The following is a 14,935-nucleotide window of genomic DNA, read 5'->3' on the forward strand; positions in this document are numbered from 1 at the left end:
ATTTCAATACCTAAAAAACAAGAAAACAGTAATTTTACACAAAAAGGAGACTTTGTATCCATGCCTCTGCCTGTAAAATGACGTCATGATTACATCACTATATTTATTACGTCAACACAGTTATGTTGATACATACTGAAACCAAATATTATATAAGTTGGTATACTTACACTTTAAAACTTTCATGTTCGACAAAACATCGTCGTATTTCGGAAAAAAAGTGGTAGGAAATGTTTAAGATTTTTATTTTATTGTAATCAATAAAGCACTAACTTGAACATAGTAAAACCTTAGCTCGAAAGTCTATACCCACGTTATTTTTGTATGATCACATGATAAAAACGCAGCACGACGCCATACAAGCAGCGTAAGATGCAGTATGTACCGCACATAATATAGCCTACCGTTGCATGGAAGTTATATGAGTCTTTTGCAGTCACACAGCAATACATGCTGTGACTTCCTACATAAGCATAGCGCTACAAGGTTCAGCAAATAACATTTTTTAATTCAAAGGAAAACAAATAATGCTTATTTCCACCGTTTTGTCTACATTGTTGTACATGAGTAAATATGTATTGTTCACAAATGGAAGAAAGACGTCAGTTTTCTGATGTGTCACCAAATAGCAATGGACATATCATTTCTCCCTTTTCAATCTGGTCACATTTCTTTACAAGGTCGTAGGCGATGGAATCGTTTACTTCGGAATTATGCTGGTATTCAGGGTGACGACGAACGAAATGTCGGATCCATTGCGCTGTAGTCATGCATTCACCTGAGAAATTAGAAAGTACCACATCGACATTCATCAAATCGAAGAGGGTTGTTCTATCTTCAATGTTCCCAGCATCATAAACTTATATGCCTTAAACCAGTGCTTCCCAACCAGTGGGTCTCAACCCAGATCACGAAATTAATGCATTATAATTGTTTTTTATTCGTTTGGTCATATCTCATTGTGGGTCGCGCAATCAAACTTGCATTAAAAGTGGGTCGCGAACTGAAAAAGGTTGGGAAGCACTGCCTTAAACGATGGTTTGCCAGGTGGCCAATGCGCTGACGTCTTGTAGAATTTGTTTGGTTGATGGTTAATGGTGTGTGTTATGAACTTGACAGACCAACGACTATTATCCAAAATTTCAGAAACAATGTTACTTAGCAAACATGCAGTAAATATGAAAGAGAATATACTTGATAACTGAACGTACTCACCAGATGCTCGCTTACTGATCAGATCACAGTATTTGTTAAGACGACTGCGAGCTTCAGCCTCGACGTCAACGCTGTCTAAAAATTTCTTTACTATCGGAATTAGGCCGGAAAATACATTTTTCTGCAAAATAAACATACAGTATTCTGTAAAACACAACCAAAAAAGATAATACTGCTATGAGATTACTTTGCCGTTGAAAACTTCGTCAGCAGTCATTTCTTCGAAGTGTGCTAGAACGGGAGGATTCATCCCTAAAAATAAATGAGAAACCTTAGATTAGTCATTTGGAGTAAAAACACAACACTGATTGAACTTTGGATGGCATATATGTAAGTGTTGGCTTAAAGCGTTGTACTGCTATACCTTTGTTGCGATTTTTACATTGATTTTCTGAAGGCATTATGTTCGTACGGAAGTGGAAGGTTTGGTTAATCACCGCGTTGTTTTCTTGAGCTCGTGCCATGCCTTCTTCTACCTAGGAGGAAACATGTGAATTAACTGTTTTGCAAGAAACTTGTTCTTTCAAACACATTTAAACTCCTTACTTGAGACATTGGAATACGGAAATCCAACTTGTAGGTAAGAATGGCGCGTGTCAACAAAATGACAAACACGACGAAAGCTGCATTCTCGAAATCGGTGAGTTGTACATCCAGAACCCGAAACTCAATTCTCCAACCGATTGAAGAATTTGACGGGGGAGGTTTGAAGCGCAGAGATTGCCAGTTTGTCGATTGAATATTCTGGAAAAAAAACACATTAAAAAATCACGAAAAAACACAGTCGATTTGTTGTGGAAAATCTAAACGCCAGTTGCCTTAGTTGCCCAAGGTGAAAACACAATTATTTCCAGCCAATATGGCTCATTTATAAATAAAGAAATTGACACTATCCCAGTGGTTCGCGACTTTCATTAACCACTGTTATAAAATAAAATGAGAATTTGCTCAGAAATGTTCACCTATTGCCATTGCACGGTTTAGCTTGTGGCAAACAAATGGAAGCTCGGGGTAATCTTGGAAAGACGATACAAGCAACTCCCCAACAGCATTTTAACGACTCATGCATCGCGACGCCCTATTTGGGAACCTTTTGCTGATTATTTTTTTGAAACATCGTTGCACTTATCGCAGTTTTTGTTTTAATGATGCATGCACCAACGTACAAACTCTTGCCAATGTAAAGAACTTCATGTAACATTACAAAATCCTAAGTTGCTGAATCTGTTTTGGATGCAAACTCGTCGTCCTGAAAACATCGTAACTTACTTCAAAATGATCGCTATCGTTTTCGTCATCAAGTTCGATTTTCCCGGAAAACACAGACATAGGATCTCGTATCCATAAGTGGGCAATGTGATTCGCAAGTACTTCGTCGACACCTGAAAATTTAATACATCGCAGTAAAACCTCAGACTGCTGGGTCGTTTTGGCGAGGGCTTGAAAAAATCAAAACCTGCGTCTGTGAGCATTTTTTTCGCATTTTCGTCTATTTCAAGCGGTGTGTCGTTGTACATTGTCGAATCCTCAGAAAGATAACAACTCACGGCGTCAAATCTCGACTTCCGTATCTTTTTTCTGCAGGAAAAGGTTTCCCAAAATATACTTCATCAAACAGAGTGCACCCAGATATACCACAGTACCCTGAGGTGTTGCTTTGATAGTTTTTGTTCAAAGGCAGCAATCCCCTTTCCTCTCTGGTTCGGTCGTCCACGCTCGCCATAATTACATTCCACCTAGTGTCGATATCGGATAGAAAGCCGCGACAAATCGGTGACGAAGCGCTGACGGCCTGCTGAAATAAAAAGTCCGCACAACTTACAATAGCAAACAAACACAAACTGTGCATACCACTGTATATCAGTGTATATAATAGTGCACAATCTTTTTCATGTGTTGATAACAATGCTGAGGAGCTTTAACATTTATGTTTAAACCTTATACTAAATTTATTTCCAGCTGTGTGTTTTTTTACCATAACAGGGCAAATTGGAGCCAGTTGATCATAAAGCAACCGGGCTTCGTCGACATCGAATGCCTGGAAGGTGACTTGAAGGCAACAATGACCCATGCCAAGTCCCATGCAGTCCATGTAAATGTGATCAGGTTTTGCTGCAGCGTCCGCTTCCGGGTCATTGAAAGTTTCGATAAACGGGGACGGCGTGTGGACGTCTTTGAAAACTAAAGGTGTTGTACAAGTTGATGTAGTTGAACAAACACATTTCAACAGGAAGCGATATCAAGTGTGCACTTGCAAACCTACTCGGTATGTTGATGGCTATCTTCTCTCCCCTCCTTTTGCGAATGTTTTTGGTGAGATATCTGACAAAATACTTGAGTTTGTCGCCTGTTTGTCAACACTGTTTTTATCTTGTTTAAACTACGATCACGTACGGGAATCTCGGATGTCGAGTTATTCCCTGGTCTGGGAAAAACAACGACCTGGAAACTGGATTCGATTCCGGACCGCTGATCGGATAATGAGGAACTGTAAAATCCCCACAACCTTCTCTGGAATGAAAGAAGTGTAATCATTTAATACAGTAAACTGTCATTCGCTTCAACAGATGTACGGCGGTCAGTGGTTTGACAGGTATGTTGATTTGGAATTGTTAATAAAAACTTAAACTTGTGTAGGGTTGCCAAACATTGGAATTTTCCCTGGAACACTCGCTGTATCAGATATCTTAACCATTGTTGACAAACCGTGGGAAAACTGTAAGTGTCATGATCTGTTCGTCTGGCAACAGGATCTTACGAACTTCCTTTCTTCTGCGTTACAAATTTCAAGCATGTTTAATTTCTTCAGTTTGTCGTGTCTGTCTCTGATCTATGACTATATGCTTGCTTGTGCACTGCTTTTATAAGAGACTGACTGTTAAACAACTTTATTCGCACGAGCTTTCGCGAGATTGATCTCGCTTCATCAGGTGCAGCAAAAAAAGCAGTGCTTCATCAGGTGGTTGTTTAACAGTCAGTCTCTTATAAAAGCAGTGCACAAGCAAGCATATAAGCATGTTTAAGCAACTCCTAATTTTCACAAAGGCGACAGTTGACGGGTTAAAATCAATATAAAAACTACTTGATCATATGTAAAAAGTTCCTTGTTGAATTATCACCAGGTTTGGGTTTAAGTTTACCTTAATGCCATGCACTCCTCTACAGCATGCAACCGGTTTATATCACTGGAAAAGGGATTTGCCGGAGTCGATTCCAAAGTGTAACTGGCGTATTCTTGAGTCCACGCCGCTGTTGGACTGAATTTTTTTTACTTTGAAGAAAGCTTGCGAATAAATTTTTCGACCGTAAACTATTTATTGAGAAATGTTCGCAACAGAGGCATAAAAAACATGACATGTTGTTACTTTGGCAAAACTCCATGAGGATGTTGTTTGTCATTTATTGTGCTATTCAGCTCCAATGCCTTTATATCCATGAAATGGTATCTACCTTAAATCCTGAAAATCAATCTCTGTCTACATTTTATATGACTCTGCAACAATTTTTTTTAAACCTAAAATTTTCCGCCAGCTGCAGGGGCCTTATTATTAAGCAGTGTCTTAATGTTTAACAACCATTTGCGAATTTTTGAAGAGGTCCTTACAAAACTTGGTGAATCCCCTTTGTGTAAAAATGACTTCCGACCTGTCCTGATTTCACAAAAAAAAAACATCAACAAATACAAACTTTTTTGTTTTAGCACTTTTTTCTCGCAGTTTGTTGCACAACTCTTCACCACGAATCGCAAGCCGCACCCTTTTGTTTTCGTGATCCAACTTCACAATCATGTATTCAACCTATAAAGAAAACAGCTAGTATATTTAGTTTATCCATAAACCCGATCGTAAAATGTCGGGGCCCGATATTGACAGTTAAAAGTTTACATGGCTTTGAATGCAGTGCGGTTAATTATTGTAACGCCTACTTCAGTGCTCCTGGTGGGCACAGACGTCCACTCTGGTGCTTCTACGTAGATTCAAAAACGCGCCTGCCAGGTCCCAACTACAGGCTTCTTCCCACTAATATCCAACAAAATTCCAACAGTTTATTGTATTAACAAAGCCCTTGTTGGCTTCAATTAGCGAGATGTACTTCACGGGATTAGGCGGACGGTTTTCTAAATGAAATATTGGGCCATGAGTACGATAGAAAAATGCCGGTTTCAAAGATAAAACATTCTCACCGAAACGTTTTGACCAGGACTTTAAACAGTTAATTTTCAACGAGCATTCAAGTCGAACTGCAAGTAACAAACAAAGTACACTTTAAACCAGGTTTGACAATTCAAGACAATGGCTATTGACATAAACACACATGCAAATAAAACAACACTTACCGAAAACAACTGGGTCACTAATTACTGTGAGACTTGATGTTCACAGCAATAAAAACAGGTTACTTAACTTGTTAAGAATAATTAACTTAAATTTCCTGCAAAACAAATAACACAAGATTCGTAGACCCACGAAACTAACTACAGTTGTCAGCAAACTTGCCGAACACGAGGGGAGAATTTCTCCACGTGGAGGCGCTATTTATACAGAAATTTACCATTTGGGGAGACAGTAGATTTACGATGTAACATCCTCCCCCACAAATGTACGGCTCAGAAGAGTACATTTCCAATTCACAAACAAAAAATAACATCGTAAATCGCACAAGTTACGGAGACGAAAAATTTGCCAATTTCAATTGGCTAGTTGCAGCAAAGTCTGTATGAATAAACATGCGTGGGTGTTAGCTCAACAGCATAGCGTTCATTTCTTCATGTCTTCCTTCAATTTAGAGCACCACGCTCAATACTAGTAGTCGACGACTAGTTGTCGGAGCCTGTCGAATGCACTTGGGAACCGCTAGCCTCGAAAACAAGGCACAACTTTGCAATTGGCCTTTTGATTATGTTTGATTTCGTTTTGACGTCGACTTGTCTGACAACTCCATGTTTGTCCGGATAGGTATTTATAACTCGACCAAGGTCCCAGCCTCGACGGGGCATAGATTCGTTAACAACGAGAACAATATCGCCGACTTCGATATTTTTTCTTCTGTCTGGCCACTTTTGCCGCAAAGCGATGGTTGGCAAGTACTCATTGGTCCATCGTCTCCAAAATTCGTCAGCTAAGAACTGCACTTGGCGCCAGCGACGGCGGGTGTAGTTGTCCTTTTCGTCAAATTGCCCAGGTGCCATAATAGGGCTTGGCTTCTGTAACAGAATGTGATTGGGTGTCAAAGGAACGTCGTTGCTTGGACTAAACGTGACGGGCGTCAACGGTCTGGAGTTGAGTATATTTTCAACTTCCACCATCAACGTACGTAGGGTATCTTCACTAATAATCGGGGACTTGTGTAGCATCGAGTTCAGGATTTTTCGTATGGAACGGATTAATCTCTCCCATATGCCGCCCATGTGACTTGCTGCTGGGGGATTAAACGCCCATTTTATTCCTTTCTGTTGAAGATGAGCTTCCAGCTTCTCCTTGTTCAGCTCCTCCAGGGCTTCGCGTAAAACACGCTCTGCTCCCACAAAATTCGTTCCATTGTCGCTATAAATTTCAACTGGCTTTCCTCTTCGGGCAATAAATCTTCTCAAGGCGTTTATGAACGAGTCGGTTGACAAATCTTCGGCAACTTCGATATGCACGGCACGCATCGTCATGCAGGTAAAAATGCAGCCATATCTCTTTACTTCGCTGCGGCCGCGCTTCACTAAAAAGGGACCGAAAAAATCGATTCCGGTGTACGAGAATGGTGGCTCGTTCGGCTTCAAGCGTGCTGGTGGTAGATCTGCCATCAGTTGCTGACTGCGAGGCACGTTGCGTTTGCGGCAAGGTATACAGTGAACGAGAGCACGACGGACAGCTGCACCACCCTTGACAATCCAGTACTTCTGGCGGATCGCCGTCCATGTATGTGCAGTCCCTGAATGACCGCCTTGCTCGTGGTAATGCGTAATAATTAGCTTTGTCAAATGGTGATTACTTGGTAAGATGATGGGATGTCTGGATTCAAAGGGAATGGGTGCGTTGTCCAATCTTCCTCCAAGTCGAAGGACACCGCTTATCAGTTGCGGGTTTAACTTGTTTAAGCACTTCGTTTGGTTAGACTTCTTCAACCAGCGACGACCCTTTTGATCTGTGCCTAAATTCGACAGAGCTTCAAATGCAATTGGAAACGCTGACCTTTGGACATACTTCACCAATTCCAGCTCTGCCTGTAAAATCTCTTCAACAGTCAGTTTTCCCTTCTGAACAGTTTTCTTCGAATGCAGGTAGAGTTTGTACCGCAATATCCAGGCTACTGCCTTCTTCAACTTAAACAATGACGAAAACCTGTTTATTAAAGTGTCAACAGGATTGATTGTAGAACAGCAAGTTGCCATTGACTTCTTTACTTCAATTGGCTTAAATTCGTCTGGTACACATTCCTTAAGGGCAGGGTTACATGGCCAAGAACTTTCATGCTTCTGTAAAAATCTCGGACCCTTGAGCCATAAACTTGATCCAAGCAGCTTCTTCACTGAAATTCCTCGTGATGCTTCATCAGCCGGATTCTGCTTGGTTCCTACATGCCTCCATTGGGATGTGGTAGTTTGCTGATGTATTTTTGATAAACGATTTGCCACAAATGTGGAAAAACGCTTTCTCTCATTTGAAATGCTAAAAAGAACAGCACTTGAGTCAGTCCAAAATGTAGATCTACAATCAGGATAGTCCAAGTGTTCATGTAACCACTTGTCAGCTTTAACAGCAAGAACAGCTGCAACAAGTTCCAATCTGGGAATGCTTTCACTTTTTGGTGGAGTGACCTTAGATTTTCCACACAGAAAAGAACAATATACACAATGATTCTCATCCTCTTGTCGAAGGTAAGTAACAAATCCATAACCATTTACAGATGCATCACAGAAATGGTGGATTTGGCGTTCAATCACTCTTCCAAAATCTGGTGGGTTCAAACATCTTGGCAATAAAAGCTGCTTAAGTTCAGGCAGCTGACCACACCATTTTTTCCACTTTTCGGACAGGAATTCTGGGATTGTGTCATCCCAGCCCAACTTCAACTGAATAACTTCTTGCTGAATTCTTTTTGCAACTAAAACAACAGGTGCTGCAAAACCAAGAGGATCATATAGGGAATTAATGACCGACAATAGTCTTCTTCTGGTAAGTCTTTGTTCGTCAATATAGCTTCTTGTTCGAAACCCAAACTTGTCCTCAAATACATTCCAATACACGCCCAGCACTCTTTCCTTGACACTTTCTTTCGGGCTGATATCTTTCATTGATTTTGCTATTTCAGTTTCAGGGATCCGGTCCAAAACTGCTTGGCTGTTTGAAATCCACTTTGTGAGACGAAAACCTCCCCTTTGTAGCAATTTACAAAGTTGGAAAACAGTCTTAATTGCTTCCTCTTCAGTAGGTGCAGATGCTAAACAATCATCTACATAAAAATTGTGCTTCACTATTTCAGACACATGTTTGTCAAACTCATGTCCAAATTCCTCAGTGGTGTGCTTCAAACAGAATGTAGCCATACATGGGGATGAGGTGGCTCCAAATATGTGGACTAACATTCGGTGAACTGTTGGCTTCTTTGTGAGATCACCTTCAGGCCACCATAAAAACCTCAGTAAATTTGAATCACTCTTCTTTACTCTAACTTGGTGGAACATAGCTTCCACATCACCAACAATTGCAATTTGATTCTTTCGGAAGCGGGTTAGCACACTGACCAGACTGTTAACAAGGTCAGGACCCTGCATGAGACTATCGTTTAAGGACACACCCTTTTGTGTTGCAGCGCAATCAAAGACGACTCTGACTTTGTCTGGTTTATGTGGGTGATAAACTGGATGGTGAGGAAGGTACCACGTGGGGTCACTTGTTTGTAGTTCTTCAGTTGGCACCTGTTCAGCATATCCTTTGTCTATGTACTCTTGAATTCTTTCCACATATCCTTTGCAAAGGAAGTCATCCTTTTGCAAGCGCCTTTGCAAATACAGCAATCTTTTTTGCGCTGAAACTAAATTGTCTCCAGGTAATTTTACGCTATTCCTCTTGGGTAAAGGTAGGACAAAATGTCCATCCACATGTTTAACTTCTTCCTTCATAAACTTTAAAACCTTTCTGTCTTCCTTAGATGTGGGGAATTGCAAATCTCCAGGTTCTTCACAAAAATCTTGGTACCATGACCTTTGTATTCTTTGATCCAGTTCCAATGTTCTGATTCGATTGGCTTGCACATACCCTTTATCTGGTGATGGACCAATCAACGACCACCCCAGTGGAGTTCTCGCAGCAAATGGCTCCTTTTTCCCTCCAGTTCGAATCTCCAGGGTGCGATGAGCATACGGTGTATCGGTACCAATTAACAGCATAATTTCCTCACTGTCAACCTTTGGCATCTCAAGACCTTTTAGATGAGGCAAGCTTTGTAGATCCTCGTCAGTTGGGTAGGAGTATGGACTTACTGGAATATGATCCACGGACATGGCTTCTTCAATGTTGATGACTTCATTACCATCCATGGATACCACTTGTAAATCAACACCAATTCCTTCTAGCATCTTTGGCCTCCGCCCAAGTGTATCCATTTGAATGCGTTTGAACTTTCCCTTTAAACCAAGTTTTTCGATTAGCTTTGTATGACAAAACGTAGCATCGGACCCAATGTCAAGAAAGGCATAGGACTCGAATTCTCTGCCATTGGCAACAAACTTTACAGGTAGGACACTCATATATGCACTCCTTCCATTCTTTGATGTGTTGCAACAAACCTTCCCTGTACAAGGCACATCACTTACAGATGAACTTACATTTCTTGCATCAGGATTTCTTATAGCTGATGCACTTCTTGTGGGCAAATGCAATAATGCATGGTGCTTTCTTCCACAACCTTCTACAGAACAAGTAACAGCTTCTTTGCACTGCTTTGCAATGTGACCAGGATTTAGGCAATTGAAACATAAATACTTCTCACGAAACCAGTTGGCTCTTTCTGAAACAGATTTTTTCTTCAAACTAGGGCAGTCAACGAAGGAGTGACTTTGGCTGCAGAACAAGCACTTCGAAACTGATTTTGTAAACCTGGTCTGTGTGGGCGCTCTATTCGCCTTGGTTACAACTGTGTGAACAGAACTCTTCTTGGGTGGCTTGTCCTGGGGCTTCCTTTCTTCTCTTTTGCGAGGTACCAGCAGTTTTGCAAAAACAGTGTTGGCAACCTCTGCTTCTTCTTCAACAAACTCCACTAAATGCTGGAAATTTGCTTCTTCACCCTTTTCTCGGAGAATAGTAGCCGCACGACGTTTCCACAAATTCTGTGAGTTGTATGGTAACTTCAATACCAACTCAACCAACCTGTCAGTGGTGTTCAGATCACTAAAATTTCCCAAGCCTTTCAAAATCAAAAGACATTTGCGCAGTGAAGTAGCAAACTGCTGCAAACCATCAGAATCATCTGGTTTGAGATTTGGACCACTTGTAAGTTGGCGAACAAAGGCTCTTGACACTATGTATGGTTTTCCGAAATTGTCATATAGAATGCTTTGAGCTTGAGCATATCCCAATTCAGGTGGCATAACTGTACAATGCTCAATTAATGAGTAAGCCTTTCCTTTGCAATAATTCATTAGATAGTTCATCTTTACTCGATCAGAAGGTGCCTTCTTTTCAATAGTGGCTTCGAAACTTCTGATAAATGGCCAATAATCCATTGGTTCTCCATGAAATTTCAGTGAATCTGTTTTTGGTGTAGACATTGCATCACCAACTGCTGCCATTATTCCACGCACAACAGCACTTTCAGGTTGTACAGTTTCTGCTTTAGATGGGTTTGCTGGGTCAGCTTTGTCCAGCGGAGAGGTGTACTTGGACTTGCAGGGCTTCAACAATAGAACTTCATTTTCTTCAGCAAGACCATTATGAAAAAGTTTTGGAATATCGGTTTCATTTGATCTCATTTTCCCATCATCTAGAGACACATTAGAAGCTGCCTCCCAAATTTTAACTTCTGCTTCAGCTTCTTCAATTTCACACTGTGCTGCTAGTGTTTGCCTTTGAGCTTCAAGTTTTTGTTTTTCATGTTCAATTTGTTGTGTTTTCTCAACATGCCGTGATCTCACTTGAGCCTTTTCAAGACGAACCTTTGCTTCCAACCGCTTTACACTGGATGATGTACTTCCCTGTGTCTTTGTAGAGCTTCTTGAAAAATGGGTAGACTTGGAAGAGCTCGTCCTCGCACTTCGGGCCTGTTGCACAGCCGGAAAAGTACGAACAGCAACTGGAGATGTAACGAATGACGAAGAACTAACATCAATGTTCTCTCCAACCTGAATTTTGAAATTCGTTTGAAACTGACCAATTCTTGCTTCCATTTCCTTCTTACATTGAATGACTTCCTGTAACTGTAGTTGAAAGTCATCATGCCTTTCACCTGATGGCACCCACTCTAAAAGCTTAGAATATGTGTTTATCAAGCGAGTTGAAACTTCTTCAATACGTTTTGAAACAGAATTAACCAATGAAATATCTTTGTACATGATTGCATTTTCAGCAGTCTTATACCAGTCATTCAGTAATTCTTTGTCATGCTTCAGTTGGATCATTGAAGGTGCTGCATGTTTTTTCAGCACTACTTGGTGCCTAGATATTGGTGATGAAAAGGATTGACCTCCTTCACTTCCAGGCATAGCTTCACTTTAAATCAAAAACGTTTGTTTTGCAAACGTTTCGAAAACTTCGAATGTAACGCCTACTTCAGTGCTCCTGGTGGGCACAGACGTCCACTCTGGTGCTTCTACGTAGATTCAAAAACGCGCCTGCCAGGTCCCAACTACAGGCTTCTTCCCACTAATATCCAACAAAATTCCAACAGTTTATTGTATTAACAAAGCCCTTGTTGGCTTCAATTAGCGAGATGTACTTCACGGGATTAGGCGGACGGTTTTCTAAATGAAATATTGGGCCATGAGTACGATAGAAAAATGCCGGTTTCAAAGATAAAACATTCTCACCGAAACGTTTTGACCAGGACTTTAAACAGTTAATTTTCAACGAGCATTCAAGTCGAACTGCAAGTAACAAACAAAGTACACTTTAAACCAGGTTTGACAATTCAAGACAATGGCTATTGACATAAACACACATGCAAATAAAACAACACTTACCGAAAACAACTGGGTCACTAATTACTGTGAGACTTGATGTTCACAGCAATAAAAACAGGTTACTTAACTTGTTAAGAATAATTAACTTAAATTTCCTGCAAAACAAATAACACAAGATTCGTAGACCCACGAAACTAACTACAGTTGTCAGCAAACTTGCCGAACACGAGGGGAGAATTTCTCCACGTGGAGGCGCTATTTATACAGAAATTTACCATTTGGGGAGACAGTAGATTTACGATGTAACAATTATACTTTACCTATGTTTATATTCCCATATTCTTTAAACCAAACAACACTTCACCTTACAATAATAAACAATGGATCAATATAGTGTGTCTCAACCTTTTGTCCACTGACGGACCTTTGTGATGATGTCACCACACTCTTCAGGGTTTTCGTAAGTCCGGGGTGTCGCCCATAATGCGATTGTTTGTATAATTGAATTTGTTTCTTTGTAAATGCGTAAAAACTTTTCAAGATCGAAGCCCAATCAGGTGAAATATGGTCAACTGTTTCCAAATGCGGTCCTGAGTTTATTCGTAAACCAGTTTAAATGCTCAAGTCGATACCTTTAACTTGGGTTTCCAGTTGATATGTGATTGTTGGTGTTGTGTTATTGTATCCTATAAGCCTATAGTTAACCCAACAAAGGGACGTTTTATGTTGGCATTATAATCAACGTGTCTTTGAAATATGGCTTGCGCCTATAACAAAACACACTGTTAGTGACTCAACAATAGGTTGTTATCGCTCAATTTCAGTTCATGGAATAATGGATGGTTCAATAATTATTCTGTTCAAAAAGTCTGAGTAAAAAACAAAAACAACTTTATCTATCGGCTACTGCATACTGCTAAGGTTTTGAATTGTTCATGACCTGTTTTCAACCACACGATGAACAAACCGGACCGGAACATTTTTTTGCTGCTTACATTTCCGCTCAATGACAAATGCTCAAGCAATGCATGTATTTTCTCTTAAATGACTGAAAATAAGCACTGATGCAAATTTTCGCATACAATATGTCAGTCATCGATTGATAAGCCAAATACACTGCAAAATGTGTCTATTTTAGAGCTGTAAGCCCATTTTTCGTTGATCTATTTATGAATTGATTTACCTCATCACCCCACATCAAGTCATCTTTGGGTCTTGTCATAAGACGTTTGTAGTTGTAAAGGAACTGCAAAATTCCATGCTTCTTTATGTACTCGATCCGTGGCTGTATATCTTCCCAATCCAAAGGTTCTCCTTTAAAGTCAAGCAAGCCCATACTTTTCTGCGTCTACATGTAGGGATAAGTAGTTTTGGATATGGTTAAACAGCAATAGGGTACCATCGGACATGACTTATCTCGGACTGTAAGTTAAAACAAACGTTTTTTGTTTTTGTCACTAATAACTGAAAGTCGGCGCAATACTAGCATTGTGGCATTAGCGCATAAAATATTATTCAAGCTTTCTGAAATCGTGGCGTGGCCACTTGTCGTAATGAATTTTCATTATCAACAAGATTTTCAAAGGCTTTGTGTCAAAATTACGAAAATACGGCCGTATTTAAGGCTCCAAATTCGCGTCTTCAATGGGTCTGACGTCACAATGCTGCAGGTGAAGATTGGTGGAAAATGCTTGCATTGGTTTAGATTTTTGGTTTGCATTGATATGCGTGTTTACTGTGTCGTTAGTGGCGAAACTCGCAGCATATGAAACAAGTGTTCTCCTAATGCTTTAGTTTACTCTATCAAGATTTATTCGCCGCTGTAAAACCGCACACACCAGCTAAGTTGTTGCCCGGCGCGCCAGTTGCGGTTGATTCTAAACATTTTTCTTCGTCAACGCGTAAAGTTGTTTTTGGTGCTTGGTTCTTATATTGTTCGACAATTTCTGCTATGCCTAAACGTAAATTTTTTCCCACAAAACGATTTAGGGTAGAGCTACACAGTTTTTTTGGGGACAAATGACTCCTATCTAAACCAATGCATTTTGAGCCAATCTTTACCTGCAGCATTGTGACGACTGACCCATTGATGACGCAAAGTCGGAATCTCAAAATGCATTAAAAAATTACCGTTGGAAAAAATTTTCAACGGCCCGTCTACGAATGCGTGATTAGAAATACAACCAACCAACAGTTACTGTATTTTGATAAACTTAATCTGATATATAACCTCACACATACAAATTGAAAATCTTCACTGATCTATTGATTTTTTCGATGAGTGTTTTTTAAGCAGACATGATTTTAACTCTAAACTTCCTGCTAACATTTGATGGAGACATAAAGCTTTTGTAAATGCAATTCAACAATACCTAATTGTGACGCAAAGCTCTCAGCCTCAGCACACATACCAATTACATCTATCGCTGAAATTCAAAGCGTTCTGAAACTGTTATTCTGGAGCGACGGAAGTTAAAAGCATGTGGTACGAGCGCCTGTGTCAAAACATAAATTGTTTCCCTGCATAAAATGTTGAGAAGAAAAGTAACTTCCTCACAATTTTCCCTTGTATAAGTGTTTAACTTATACAACATTTTGACTGCGTTACCATTGCTT

The 14,935-nt window shown here is 40.2% G+C and overlaps 1 protein-coding gene across 1 annotated transcript; it reads right to left on the reverse strand.

Annotated features, from left to right (window-relative positions):
* Positions 1-602: 602 nt before the first annotated feature.
* LOC145888722 (glutamate--cysteine ligase catalytic subunit-like) lies at positions 603-13,655 on the reverse strand. Its single transcript, XM_082979548.1, has 15 exons — positions 13,503-13,655; positions 4,903-5,012; positions 4,356-4,472; positions 3,922-3,987; positions 3,610-3,726; positions 3,479-3,537; positions 3,191-3,396; positions 2,859-3,010; positions 2,672-2,793; positions 2,485-2,597; positions 1,762-1,959; positions 1,580-1,691; positions 1,403-1,467; positions 1,216-1,336; positions 603-778 (listed from the first exon to the last, which is right to left on the reverse strand). The coding sequence occupies exons 1-15, from the start codon at positions 13,653-13,655 to the stop codon at positions 603-605; spliced, it is 1,887 nt and encodes a 628-aa protein (XP_082835674.1).
* Positions 13,656-14,935: the final 1,280 nt, after the last annotated feature.

The sequence above is a fragment of the Ascidia mentula genome, chromosome 1 (genome assembly GCF_947561715.1).
Source record: "Ascidia mentula chromosome 1, kaAscMent1.1, whole genome shotgun sequence".
Classification (NCBI taxonomy): Eukaryota; Metazoa; Chordata; class Ascidiacea; order Phlebobranchia; family Ascidiidae; genus Ascidia; species Ascidia mentula.